This window comes from Eutrema salsugineum, unplaced genomic scaffold, assembly GCF_000478725.1.
Source record: "Eutrema salsugineum unplaced genomic scaffold, Eutsalg1_0 scaffold_5, whole genome shotgun sequence".
Taxonomy (NCBI): Eukaryota; Viridiplantae; Streptophyta; class Magnoliopsida; order Brassicales; family Brassicaceae; genus Eutrema; species Eutrema salsugineum.
In genome coordinates, this window is record NW_006256612.1 from 2,563,548 (window position 1) to 2,576,052 (window position 12,505).

The following is a 12,505-nucleotide window of genomic DNA, read 5'->3' on the forward strand; positions in this document are numbered from 1 at the left end:
AACTTTTCCAGCAAAGTTTGGTGTGGTCAACTTGATGTGATTCTGGTTCTGCCTAAAATATAGTGTATAGTCTTCATCATCGGCATCTCCTTAATCATATTGCGGGCACACGTCTTCTTTGCCCCTGGTTTCTTTGATTTCGAGGATTTGGTTCATCATCTTGATATGAATCTTCTTCTTCTCCTTGATCGGTGGTGTAGGGCTCGTTAATGCGTATGCCATAGTTTCTTGGTGTTGTTTCCACGTTGTTGATTCCATGGCTGCCAAAAATACGAACTGGTTGCATTGGTGCTCTTGGAATTTGCTCGACTTGAGTGATTTGGTCACGAAGTTCTAGTCTCAAGGACTTTATCTCATCTCTCATGCTAGCCACCAACTGGTACAAGGCGTCTTGATTGTTGCTGCTTTCTTCTCCCATGGCTTATTGTTATTGCAAAAGAAAAACACAAGAGAAAGGTGTTTACTGTTTAGTCTCCATCAAAGAAATAAGGAAACACAAATATGGTAAGTTTTTGTTTCGAAATGTGAATTGTGCTTTTCTCTTCTTCTTTTTTTGACTTAAAATGACAGACTATGATTGACAAGAATTAAGGAAACTATGCCTGTCTTCCAAAAAATCAAACGTGATTGATTCTAAATATGGAAAACTTTCAAATGCAACTCGGGAACAATGCAATCTTTTCTTTTCTTTTTCTTAACTTGATGACAAAATAGTTAAACGATGAACTATTGGACTACCGAAGCACATCAATAAAATGATGCAGCAAGATGATATGATTCAAACTAAATCCTTTTTTTAAAACAATAATGGTATGATAACAAAATTCTACGATAATGAGTGAATATATATATATATATATATATATATATTATATATGATGCAATGAAGGTAATGAAGTCAAACAAAGTAAATGATAAACAAGTAGAGATTGAATCAGATAGACAAAACTTGGTCTGAAGGAACTTCAGCTCTGATACCAAAAAACGATACAAGCACCAGGACTTATATTGTCTCGGAAGCAAAGCTTTGATCGATGGCCAAGGGGTGATTCAAATGAATGAGCAGCTCTAGACAAATGAATCGGTTGGTGGAAGTGAATGGAATGAAAGGGATCGAAGTGCACCACACAAGTTGTGAAAGACTTATGATACAACACAGATTCTCGGCTCTAAGAGGTACTGGTCTCAACTAGAGAAAAGAAGACAAGTTTTGATCAGAAAACTTAGTGAAAGAAAATTCTCGTTTTAATTAATATCAAAGGTGAAAAAGTTACACGACCGTTAATGGTATTATATAATGCGGCTTGACTTAAAAAAAAAACTCAAAACAACAGAACTTTTAAAATAAAGACTCAACAACATGACTTGTGAATTGAAAATGCAACAATAATGGAAAATAAAAAAGAATGAAAAACTACTAAACTATATTATCGCTGTATAAGATCAAAGACAAGAAACTCGGTTAGTCAAAGGAATAAAACTGATTGAATACTTACCTTATTTGGTGGCTGAGACTAGTGTGCCTTTGACTGAGTTTGAACCTTCTCTCCTAAGTTTCTTGGTGCATTGGCGAGATAGATAGCATGTATACTTGGGCTTGATTTGGTAATAGAGGCCAGAGGCCTTGATTCTTTGGAGTTTGGCCATTTGTTATCTCTTGACAATTTTTAAGTAACCCGGTCCAAGTTTGTTGTTGATGGACTTCATTATGCGGCTCCTCTTGCTCATGGTCTTCTCTCGGTTTCACTTGATCTGCTTGAGACGTTGCTTGCAACATACTCTGGTTGTACTTGTGTTGGAAGATCTAGACTCTTTGTTTTGTTATTGGACCTTCATGAATGATTGGTATTTTGACATCTTGGTGACAGGAAATATGAAGATGGTTTCCAATACTGGATTGCCTCATGACCAACAAGCTAATTATCTAGTTTGTAACATGTAATAGCATTTGGTTTTATTAACTTTGCTAGCATCTTGGATGTAAAAACATTTTTTTTGAATAAATTTAACATTCATATAAAAAGGCACTTTATGGCTTCATCCATCATCTTCAGTTGACCAGGAAATCGAAAACAGTGGTGCTTTTTTTTTTTTTTTTTATCTCTAATTTATCACGGACAAAGAGTACTTCATCAAAAATGTCCCTATTAACACTAATAGAGTTCTTACACACTTCTTTCAGTAACTGAATCTCTGTTAGAGAGATACAAAGAAAATTTTGTTTCTTTTAAAGTTGTTTTATTTTGAAACGACAAGATCGATCGATAGTTTGATCTTTGAAAACATTATTTTGGCGTAGAGATAATGTTTAGTTGGTCAATACTGATGTTGTCTCCAGCGTAGAATTTTCTGGTTGATCTTCTAATTTTCCCGTTTTGAATTTTTCGTTTTTAGTTTTTAACCTAAAAAATGGATGTAAGATTGAATGCGAGCTCTTCCTTGGCTCTTACGGATCGAGAAGATCAGTCTAGCACAAATACATTGTATTTCTGCTTCTTCTTTTGCTTCGATCTCTGACGTACACTGCAAGAAACCCTTTTGGTGCAGTGTCTTACCTCGTTCCTGCTACAGAGCCACTAAGAATCTTCTTTGTAGCCAAGAAACCTCTTACCAATTCCATTTTAGTCTACTGAAAAAAAATTTGTCATTTTCTAACCTGAGTTTCTCTCACACCGTCGCTTATCGTTAGCAGTTCAAATTAAATAAAATGAATGCAGAAAGAGAGAAGCGTCTCAGATCTCAAAGTATGGAATATTAACATTACGAAAACAGTTTTATGATAACCAGAAAGAACAAAATGCTAATCCAACAGAAAAAATATAAATATAAAAAAAAAGCTCACACGAAACCTGTAGATGACAAAGTTACACAATACTCACAGCCAACTAGCTAGACTCCATGTGATAAATGTTATGAAGACAAGCCGACATAAATTAAAAACTTAATTTCTTAAAGAATCTCTTTGATAACTTCGATGTTTACAGAAAGAGAATAAAGCTTGTATTAAATAAAGCTTGGCCAATTTGGGGGAGAAGGGGTGCAATCAGGTTCAGTCTACTACTATTTATAGACATATATGATGTATCTTATCTCTTCATTATTTGTATAAGCAGAGAGCAACTCCACATGGTATTGTGAGAAGCTAAAGTGAGAAAAGTATCTTCAGGACAAGGGATCATCAAGCATCCCAATCAGAGACTGGCACAATGTATTGCTTCTTCTTCTGCTTCTATCTCCATCGTACAGGGCAAGAAAAGAAACCCTTTTGGTGCTGAAGTGACTCTCCTCGTTCCTGCTACAGAGCCACCAAAAATCTTCGTTGCCGCCAAGAATACTCTTACCAATGCTATTTTGTCAACTCAAATTAAACAAAATGCAGAAAGAAAGAAAGTCGCGTCTCATATCTCAAAGAAGAGAATATGAACAAAATGCTAATTAAGCAACAGAGTGATAGGGCTCTCAAAGAAGAAAATATGAACAAAATGCTAATTAAGCCAACAGAGTGATAAGGCTCTCAAGAAACTCTACAAGTCAAACATACTTACAAGCCAAAATAGCTATATTTTATGGAGACAACTTCAGCCAAAAACTTTATTTCTTAAAAGAATTTCTTTGATAATTTTGATGTTTACAGAAAGAGAATACAACCTTGATTAAATAGGAACTTTTTAGCCGATTTGGGAGAGCAAGGGAAGCAATCAGGTTTTGACACCTGCAAATTAATCATAATCTAAAAGAGACAGGGCATCAAATTTGTTAATGCTCTCAAACCTAAGACGATCTTGTAGCAGGTGAGCTCTCATATCAAAATTAAGATCCTCTACATGGTCTACAAAGGTGCTAGCTCCATCTCTGGTGTAACTCCTGTGGTCAAGCACTTCATGGTTAACTTGGATTTCAACACTGCGAAGAGTGTTGCTTTCGGGATTGAAGTAGAACACATAATCTGGTGTACGTCCATACTTCTTCGAAAAATTAATTTCCCCTTTTGTGGTCACTCCAACAACAAAAACATTGTAGCGATCAATGAAATTGTGATCCGGAAAAGTGTAGGCATATTGCGACCATTCTTGAAACTCGTAGTACTCTAGAACCCACACAAAAAACTCAAGGATAGGCCTTTCATCAGAGCCAGTAGTGGAATTACGCAGCCCACTAATCACAGCTAATTTACCCTTATAGTTTATCAATTTAATCACATCCCATTCATAAATGGATAGTGGTGCGTTGATAAACATGAATTTTTTCAGACCTAACATCAAAGCAAACTATCACACAAGGGTTTTTATATTCTTGAGCAAAGTAATACAAAACCCCATCAATGCATATCCCTTGAGACGAGTCAGCAGCAGGATGATGGGTTAAGGGAGGTTTGATCTTCCTCCAGCACATCTTTCCGGTTTCTAATGTCAGAATTCTATAATCACATTCAAAAGATAGTTCGGCCATGCAAAGTAGTACCTTGAATTGCTTGTCAATCGGATCAAATCCTAAAAAGCTGTACCACCTTTGTCTGTTCGTTCTCAGTTTAGGTAAGATCGTGTACTGTCCTGTGGTAGGGTTACATATCACATGCTGTACCGTATCCACATACTGATTTGAGACCAGACGGAAACAGAACAAACCATAGGCACGACTACAAAAGTCTAGCCGCATGCCTCCAGGGAGCTTCAACTGAGAATGAGAATCGGCCTCTACTACAAGAGACGACGACGACCTGTCATGTGGACTATGAGGCTGAGGCGATGAGAAGAAGTGCCATTTTTGATATCCTTTAAATGCGAAGAAGAGACGCGGGCGAGCAGAAGACCTGGTTAGGAACAGTTCGGTGAAATCTTGACGGCAAAGTATGGACTCCCATTGCCTCGACACGCAACGAGACCTTCCTATTGACTTGGCAGGCAATCTAGAGAATATATCGCGAATGAGATCAATCGGGAGTGAATCCATCATCAGACGGATCAGAGAGAGATAAATGAATGGAAATCAACTCATTGTAGGCAATCTCTAATATATATACATATAGAGTTCGGGAGCCCTAGGGCATTCATTTCGAACCGAACCAAATCGTGGTTTTGATTTCGGTTTCAAGCCACTATAGGTTGATCATAAATTCGATGTGGACTATGAGGCTTGATCTTTAGCTTTGAAAACAAAGTCGGAATGACAAGAAAGAAAGAAAGAAAAACGCATTTATAAAGGTTTTGGACCAATATACTAATATAAAAGTTTATATGCAATATCTGTTATGGAACATGGAATTGAATACTATATAGACACAATAATCACAAAACCGAAATTGTTCAGATTAAACTTCAACAAATCTCTCATTACTTCTATGGTACTTTAAGAAATTTCAGTGACATGTGAACATCTTGCTCGAGGAATACAAATTCAAAGCCAAACGATTAGTCATATTCTTCATTCTTTTTCTTGTAAAATACAGTCTATTTACGATAAACATGATGGAATCATGAATTAGCATTAATGGTATTTTTTTAAAAAAAAACTAGATTTTAACTCCGTGCGTCCGCACGAGAATGTTTATTTTTTATTTCTAATATAAGTTGTATTTATCTTTTTTGTTTAGATATAATTTATTTTTGTTATTTATTTTTTTAAATCAAAAAATTGTTATCATATTTTAATTTTAAACAGTAAAATTTGTATATTAGTAGAATAAGAGTATACGTTAATTAAGTATACATTGATCTAATGTTAATTATAAACTTTGTTATTATGTGAATTTTGATTTACACATAAACAATCTATACATCTATGAATTTGTTAATCCATCCGTTTAGTTGTCTTAAATAATTTTTAATATCTTACATGTCTTGACAAACTAACCCGTATGATGTCAAAAAAAAAAAATTAACCCGTATAAGACTATAATTGTAATTTTATAACCCTATAAATATTTACTAATATGGAATATTTGGATCAATTGATTATGAAAAAATATAATAAGATATTTATTTACTATTTGTGCTATTAAAAAAATGTATATATATATATATATATATAAACTGGCTAACCTGTTAGTTTAATTGTCTCAAATCATCTTAATATCTTACATGTTTTAATAAATTAACTCATGGACCTTAAATATATTTATATATATATATATATAACTCTAATCAGCTCGATCATATTATTGTATAATATAAATATTTATTAATCTCAAATATTTGATATTTTAGACCAATTGATTATGATAAAATATGATAAAATATTTATTTACTATGTATTTTTATAAAAATACTATTTAAATTTAAAATCTTAAATTAAATCTCTCCTGTATTTAAGAAATTTTAAAGTATTAAAATTATTATCTGAATTTTCGTAATAAAATTTAATTATAATTTTTTTTTTGAATTTTTTGAATTTAAATTAAATTGAATGCAAATTTTTGTAACTAAATTTCATTAAATTTCTAATAATTTGAAATTTAAATTAAAGATGACCTAGATTTTAGGAAATCTAAAAATATCTAAATTAATAGCTAATTTTCGGAAATTAAATATAAAAATAAAATAAATATTAAAAAAAAAATTTAGGAGTGTTTGGATGTAAGCATTAAATGTGCTTCTGTTTTAATAGAATAGATTATCGGTTTCTCATGGTGGTTGATTGGGCCTTGGCGTGGATTAAGCTGTCAGCGATGGCTTCGATGTTGTCATAATTTGATGTTCGGTCAAATTTCAGATCAGTGAATTTGGTATGGGGCGATAACATCATCAATTTGTATGGACCAAATTGTGACATACTTATAATATATAAAGATGGAAAAATTCTTGAAAAGTACACCAACTTATTTTTTTAGACGTTTAATACACAGACTATTTTGGTTGGATAAAATATACACAGACTATATAATAGTTGAACTTTAATACACAAATTTTTGAATTCCAAAAGTTTGACACCGATTCTCTAAACCCCGTTAGTCTGTTTAACAGATGGTAATCACACCGTTTAGTTTTTAAAAACACTGTTTAAGGATAAAAACGTGAGTTAATTAAAACAAGAAAAGATCCGAATTACCCTTCTAATTTTTCTCCAAATCGAACTAAAGAACCCTAGAAACCGAAATCGATTTTTCTCCAAATCGAATTACGAATCCTAATCCACATTATCGAAATCCATCCACGAATTCAAAGTCGTATCTTGATTTCACACTCGACGCGATATGATTTAAAGAGAACCGAGAAGAGACGAGTGCTGAAATCCTGAAACGAAGAGTTCGAGACAATGAGGTAGGAAATCGATTTTTGATGTCGTGTCGTGTTTTCTGGTTCCATATTGTTATAGGGTTTAGATTGATGCATGGATTTGCTTTGATTTACCCTTTTATCTTCAATGTTGCAGTGACACTTTCAAGGTGAATCTGTACTATTGAGGACTTATGCATTCGAGGGAGAGTAAGTGGACATACGAGGGAGGATCCGTGAAGAGAGGGTTAGTGGTTGATCCAGATTACATGACATAGTTGATTTTTGAAGAATTCTGTGAAGAGCACGGGTGGTGGTGCGGTGGAACAAGTTTGGTACAAGCTCCCAGAGGCAGAAATGGAATCATGTAAGGCTATCTTCTATCTCAGTTCTGATGCAGAGATACTAGAAATGTGTGCTGTAGCTATGAAAGGAGGAGAAATTGATTTGTTCCTCGAGCAAGTGGTACTTCCGCAAAGTGATCAAAATGAGAGAAAAGAGTCTGATGATGGTGCTCTACAAGCCGTTGATGATAGGGAAAATGAGAGAGAAGAGTCTGATTCTGATGATGATGTTAACAACAATGCGAATGAAAATGCTGGTGTTGAGGAACCAGAAGAAGAAATAGTGCAAGAAAGAGCGGATGATCCAAGGGTTGAGGAAATTTTTGAAGAAATCCGGCTTAGAGACGATGGTGGTGATGGTGAAGTGTTTGGTGGATTTAGTGGAGCCATCGTGGAAGTTCCTGCAGGAGACAATGAACCTGTCGGTGAAGTGTTTGGTGAAGGTGATGGAGCTGCTGGTGAAGTACACAACAATACATGACAACATGATGTGGAGTCTGCATTCGATGATGAGGCTGAAATAGAGAGACAATGTAAGGATGCTGACAGACCAGAACCTGCTGTGGATACCGAAGATGAATGGGAAGATTTCAGTAGAAAGGAAACGCAGAAATCTAGAGCTTCATACAGTAACGAGAAGGAACCTTACCTGTGGTTAATGCAGATTTTCAGAAGTGGTGAAGAGTTTAAAGACCAGCTACTAAGGTATGTCTTGAAAACCAAATTTGACATCATTCTTTGTCAGTGGGAGAAGAATAAGTTAGGAGCAATATGTACGAATAAGAAATGTCCTTGGCGTATATATTGCTCAGTCAAGAAGCCGATAAAAAAATAGATGGTGAAGAGTTATGTCGATGGACATACTCATATGAAGAGTAGTAAAGCTCGGATGCTCAAAAAGGGGACAATTGGGAAGTTATACAAGGATGAAGCGAGGAGAAGGCCTGGTCTGAAATGGACAGACATTAAAGACGAGATCATGCTGAGATATACTCTCAATGTATCCAAGTGGATATGTCAGAAGGCAAGAAGAATTTCTCTAAACTTCATAATCGAAACTCAAAGGGAGCAATTTGCTAAGCTGTGGGATTATGAGGTTGAAATTATAAGAAGCAATGAGGGTGTAACTACAAAGATTGTTACTCTTCCGCGAGCTGATGGTAAGGCTGTCTTCGATAGGTTCTATATTTGCTTTGCAAATTTGAGAAACAGTTGGAAAAGGTCTTGACGACCAATCATTGGGCTTGATGGGTCTTTTATGAAATGGGAGTTGAAGGGCGAGATTTTGGCTGCAGTCGGAAGAGACGATGATAACAGAATATATCCCATAGCTTGGGCTATTGTTCGAGTAGAGGATAACGATTCTTGGGCGTGGTTTGTTGACAAATTGAAGACTGACCTTGACTTGGGAGTAGGGAATGGATTCACGGTGATCTCTGACAAACAAAAAGGTCTGATCTCCTACCAAATGCAGAACATAGGCATTGTGCTCGACATATATATGCCAACTAGAGGAAAGTTTACGGCCAACATGAGTATGAGGATTATTTCTGGGCAAGAACATACAGCTCATCGGTTGGTGATCATAACTACAATATGGATGCTTTGAAGGCATTTGATGAAGATGCATTTAAAGATCTTCAGCGAACAGATCCTAAGACTTGGTCGAGGGCAGTTGATATGACTGGTCCACCTCCACGAGCACCTCCTCCTTGATATCCTTCAACAAGCCAAGCACCTCGACCTTGAGCTCCTTCATCGTCCTAACCACCTCCTCCAGCTCCTTCATCATCACAAGCACCAACTCGACCTCCTTCATCATCACAACCACCTCCTCGTGCTCCTTGGTTGTAGGATCATTTCTATCTTTGGTTTAACATTTTTAGGATCATCTCTATCTTTGTTTGGTGTGGTTTTTGGAACTTAGTTCTCTTATTTTGGAGGTGAATGCTGTTTTAAGCAACAGCCTTCTTCGGTTATGACTTATATTTATGCACTCTTGTTTTGGAACAAAATGTTATTTAAACATGTATTACTCGGTAATGGCTTCTATGTATGCACTCTGTTATGGTTCTTATGTTTGGTTTCTGCTTCAATTTTTGTTCATTTCTTTCCTTTACACCTCTAGTGAAGCTTCAGATGCATTAGAAAACACTGGCAATGCATCAACAAAACAAAAACCATTACAACAGATTTCAAGAGAGTTTAACAAGGGATTCCAACAACACAAGAGTTCAACTTAAATCATTAAACCCAAACAGAAAGGAACAACTTAACATTCAAACTACAAAGCTAAGTCTTCGACATTTTAATGATCATAGCCGTAACTATGATGAATCCACCCCCACGAAAGTACCACAAATTGGCGGAGCAATTTTCCCTTTCTTTGGATGCCATAGCTTCGTGTTCAAGCTTCTTCATCTCTTCATTGTTCTTCTTCCATGTTTCCGATTTCACCATGACTGAATCACATGCGGTTGCGCTTAAACCTTGTTGTTTCACTTCTCTAAGATCCTTAATTTCTTCTTTTAGCCGACGAATCTGACCTCGGGCTTCCAATAAACTCACCTTCTGCCACCCATTTGGCTTCTCTTTATCTGCCCAAGTCAAAAATCCATGAACATTGCATTTGAAAAATCTTCTCCCCGAATTTTCGTCTGTCCATGATTTAGACATCCAAGTCGGTCTGCTGCAGTGACAGAGAGGACCATCATTCTTCTGGTTAAAGCTCTGACAGAGAGAGTTCGCATCTGACCGTGAATTTTGGCTTTCCATTTTCGATTTTAGGTTGAGAGAGAGAGAAGACTCGAATTAGGGTTCAATCGAGTTGGGGGTGAATGGAGAGGGTAACTAGTGTCTTTTCTTCTGTTAATAAACCCACGTTTATTTATCCTTAAACGGTGTTTTTAAAAACTAAACGGTGTAATTACTATCTGTTAAACAGACTAACGGAGTTTAGAGAATCGGTGTCAAACTTTCGGAATTCAAAAATTCGTGTATTAAAGCTCAACTATTATAAAGTCTGTGTATATTTTATCCAATCAAAATAGTCTGTGTATTAAACGTCCAAAGAAAAATAAGTTGGTGTATTTTTCAAGAATTTTTCCTATAAAGAATAAAAAAAATTAAGCTATTATTCTTTTAAATTTCTTGGTCAATTGAAAACAACATACATATTAAACCCATCTATTATTCCAATATTTATGATTTTTTTTCTTTCAAGTTCGTATAAGTACGTATACCTTCCTTCTCCAAACACAACTTCATTGCTAGATAGGCTAAATTCTTTTGAATGGAGATGAACCAAATCGCAAAGAACACGTTCTTTAATTTTTCATTTTTACAGTTGGATCGTGTTTTTTCTGTGTTTTGGGTCGGATTTTTTAGTTAGATCCAATCTAACTCTGATATTTGAGTCAGATTTACGATAGGGGTTGAATTTTAGTTTTGAAATATAAAAATTGAACCCCATTGGATTCAGTTATATTTTAACTCGGATTAGATATTACTCGTGCGCCCGTACGAAAAATTGATTTTTTAATATTATTTTGTAATATATTATTTTTATAGATATAATATTTTTTAATAAGTGACACATATTTATTTTTGTATTCAGAAAAACTTTATTTTATATATTTTTTTAATAAATTTAATCACGATTATAAAAATATAATTTTAACTCGTCCGTTCTATTAATTCAGAAATGAATATATTTATAAAACATAATTCTAATCCATCTCTTATATTATCATAATATGAAGATTTATTAATTTTAAATATTAAAATTTTTAGATTAATTGATTATTAAAAAAACTATATAATAACATATTTTTATTGTTTTTTATTATGAGAATTTAATTTAAATTTAAATATTATAAATATGAACATAATATCCTATTTACTATTTTATAAAGATAATAACAACTATTTTTGTAATTTTTTAATTTAATTAATCTGTATTTAAGAAAATTTAAACTAAATGAAATTAAAATTAGAATTTTTGGAATTATTTAAATATATTTTATTATTTTCCAAAAATAATTAAAATAAGAAAATCAAATGAAAAATTTGTTTGGCAACAGAAATAATAGATATCCAAAAGTAGAATAGTAGAAAACAAAAAAAAATCTGTTTAAACACAAAAGATACTTCAGTTTTAATATAGAAGTTATGGCAAATATGTAGTAGATTGCAACATATTTTTATTATTTTGTATTGTTATTTTTTTGGTAAAATATATTTTCTTTATTTATATTATTGTCTATTAGTTGATGCATGTCACCATATATTCTGTGTAATTGGTACCTTGAAACATGCATTTTTAATTATTATATATAACCATGCAAATTACCATTATTAGTATTGTAACACTCCGGTCTTAGGTTCTAAAGAAAACCAGATTAAATCGGCAGTATTATCTAACCTAACCAATAATTCCTGAATAATCTTTAAATCTTATTCCAAATCAAACCAAATCCAGTCTTACAATAGAAATAAATAACTTGAATAAATCCGAAAATAAGCAGAAAACAATGTCTTAAAAGAAAATACGAAAAATAGTTCTAAAAATCTTCCTCCATCTCTGAAGGCACACCACACTAGAGCTACTCGTCTAGTTCTTCCCAGACATCAACACAATCACATTCATCACACTCACCTGCAATATGGATTTTAAAGAGAGGAGTGAGTAATTTGGGGAAATTACTCAGTGAGAACCAAACCAGGCTTCCTTCCCACTCATTCATTTTCCACCAACATGTCAAGAATAAATCCAACAAGCAACACACAAGCATCCTAGCGATGCACAAACAACTAGCAAGCAATGGTGTCTCCAACCCGCCTATCACACAAGGCCACACCTCCTAGTCACACAGACTAGGACAACATCTCCCATGTCACACAGACATAATACCAGGCAGTCACACAGACACACCTCTAGCCATACAGGCT

General features: G+C 34.2%; 1 protein-coding gene and 1 pseudogene across 1 annotated transcript; both read right to left on the reverse strand.

Annotated features, from left to right (window-relative positions):
* Nucleotides 1-3,719: 3,719 nt before the first annotated feature.
* LOC18991806 lies at nt 3,720-4,950 on the reverse strand (annotated as a pseudogene).
* A 4,897-nt stretch (nt 4,951-9,847) lies between these two features.
* Nucleotides 9,848-10,330, reverse strand: LOC112083928. The gene has a single exon (XM_024152150.1). It carries the CDS (start codon nt 10,328-10,330, stop codon nt 9,848-9,850), a length of 483 nt encoding a protein of 160 aa, XP_024007918.1.
* Between the last annotated feature and the right edge of the window lie 2,175 nt (nt 10,331-12,505).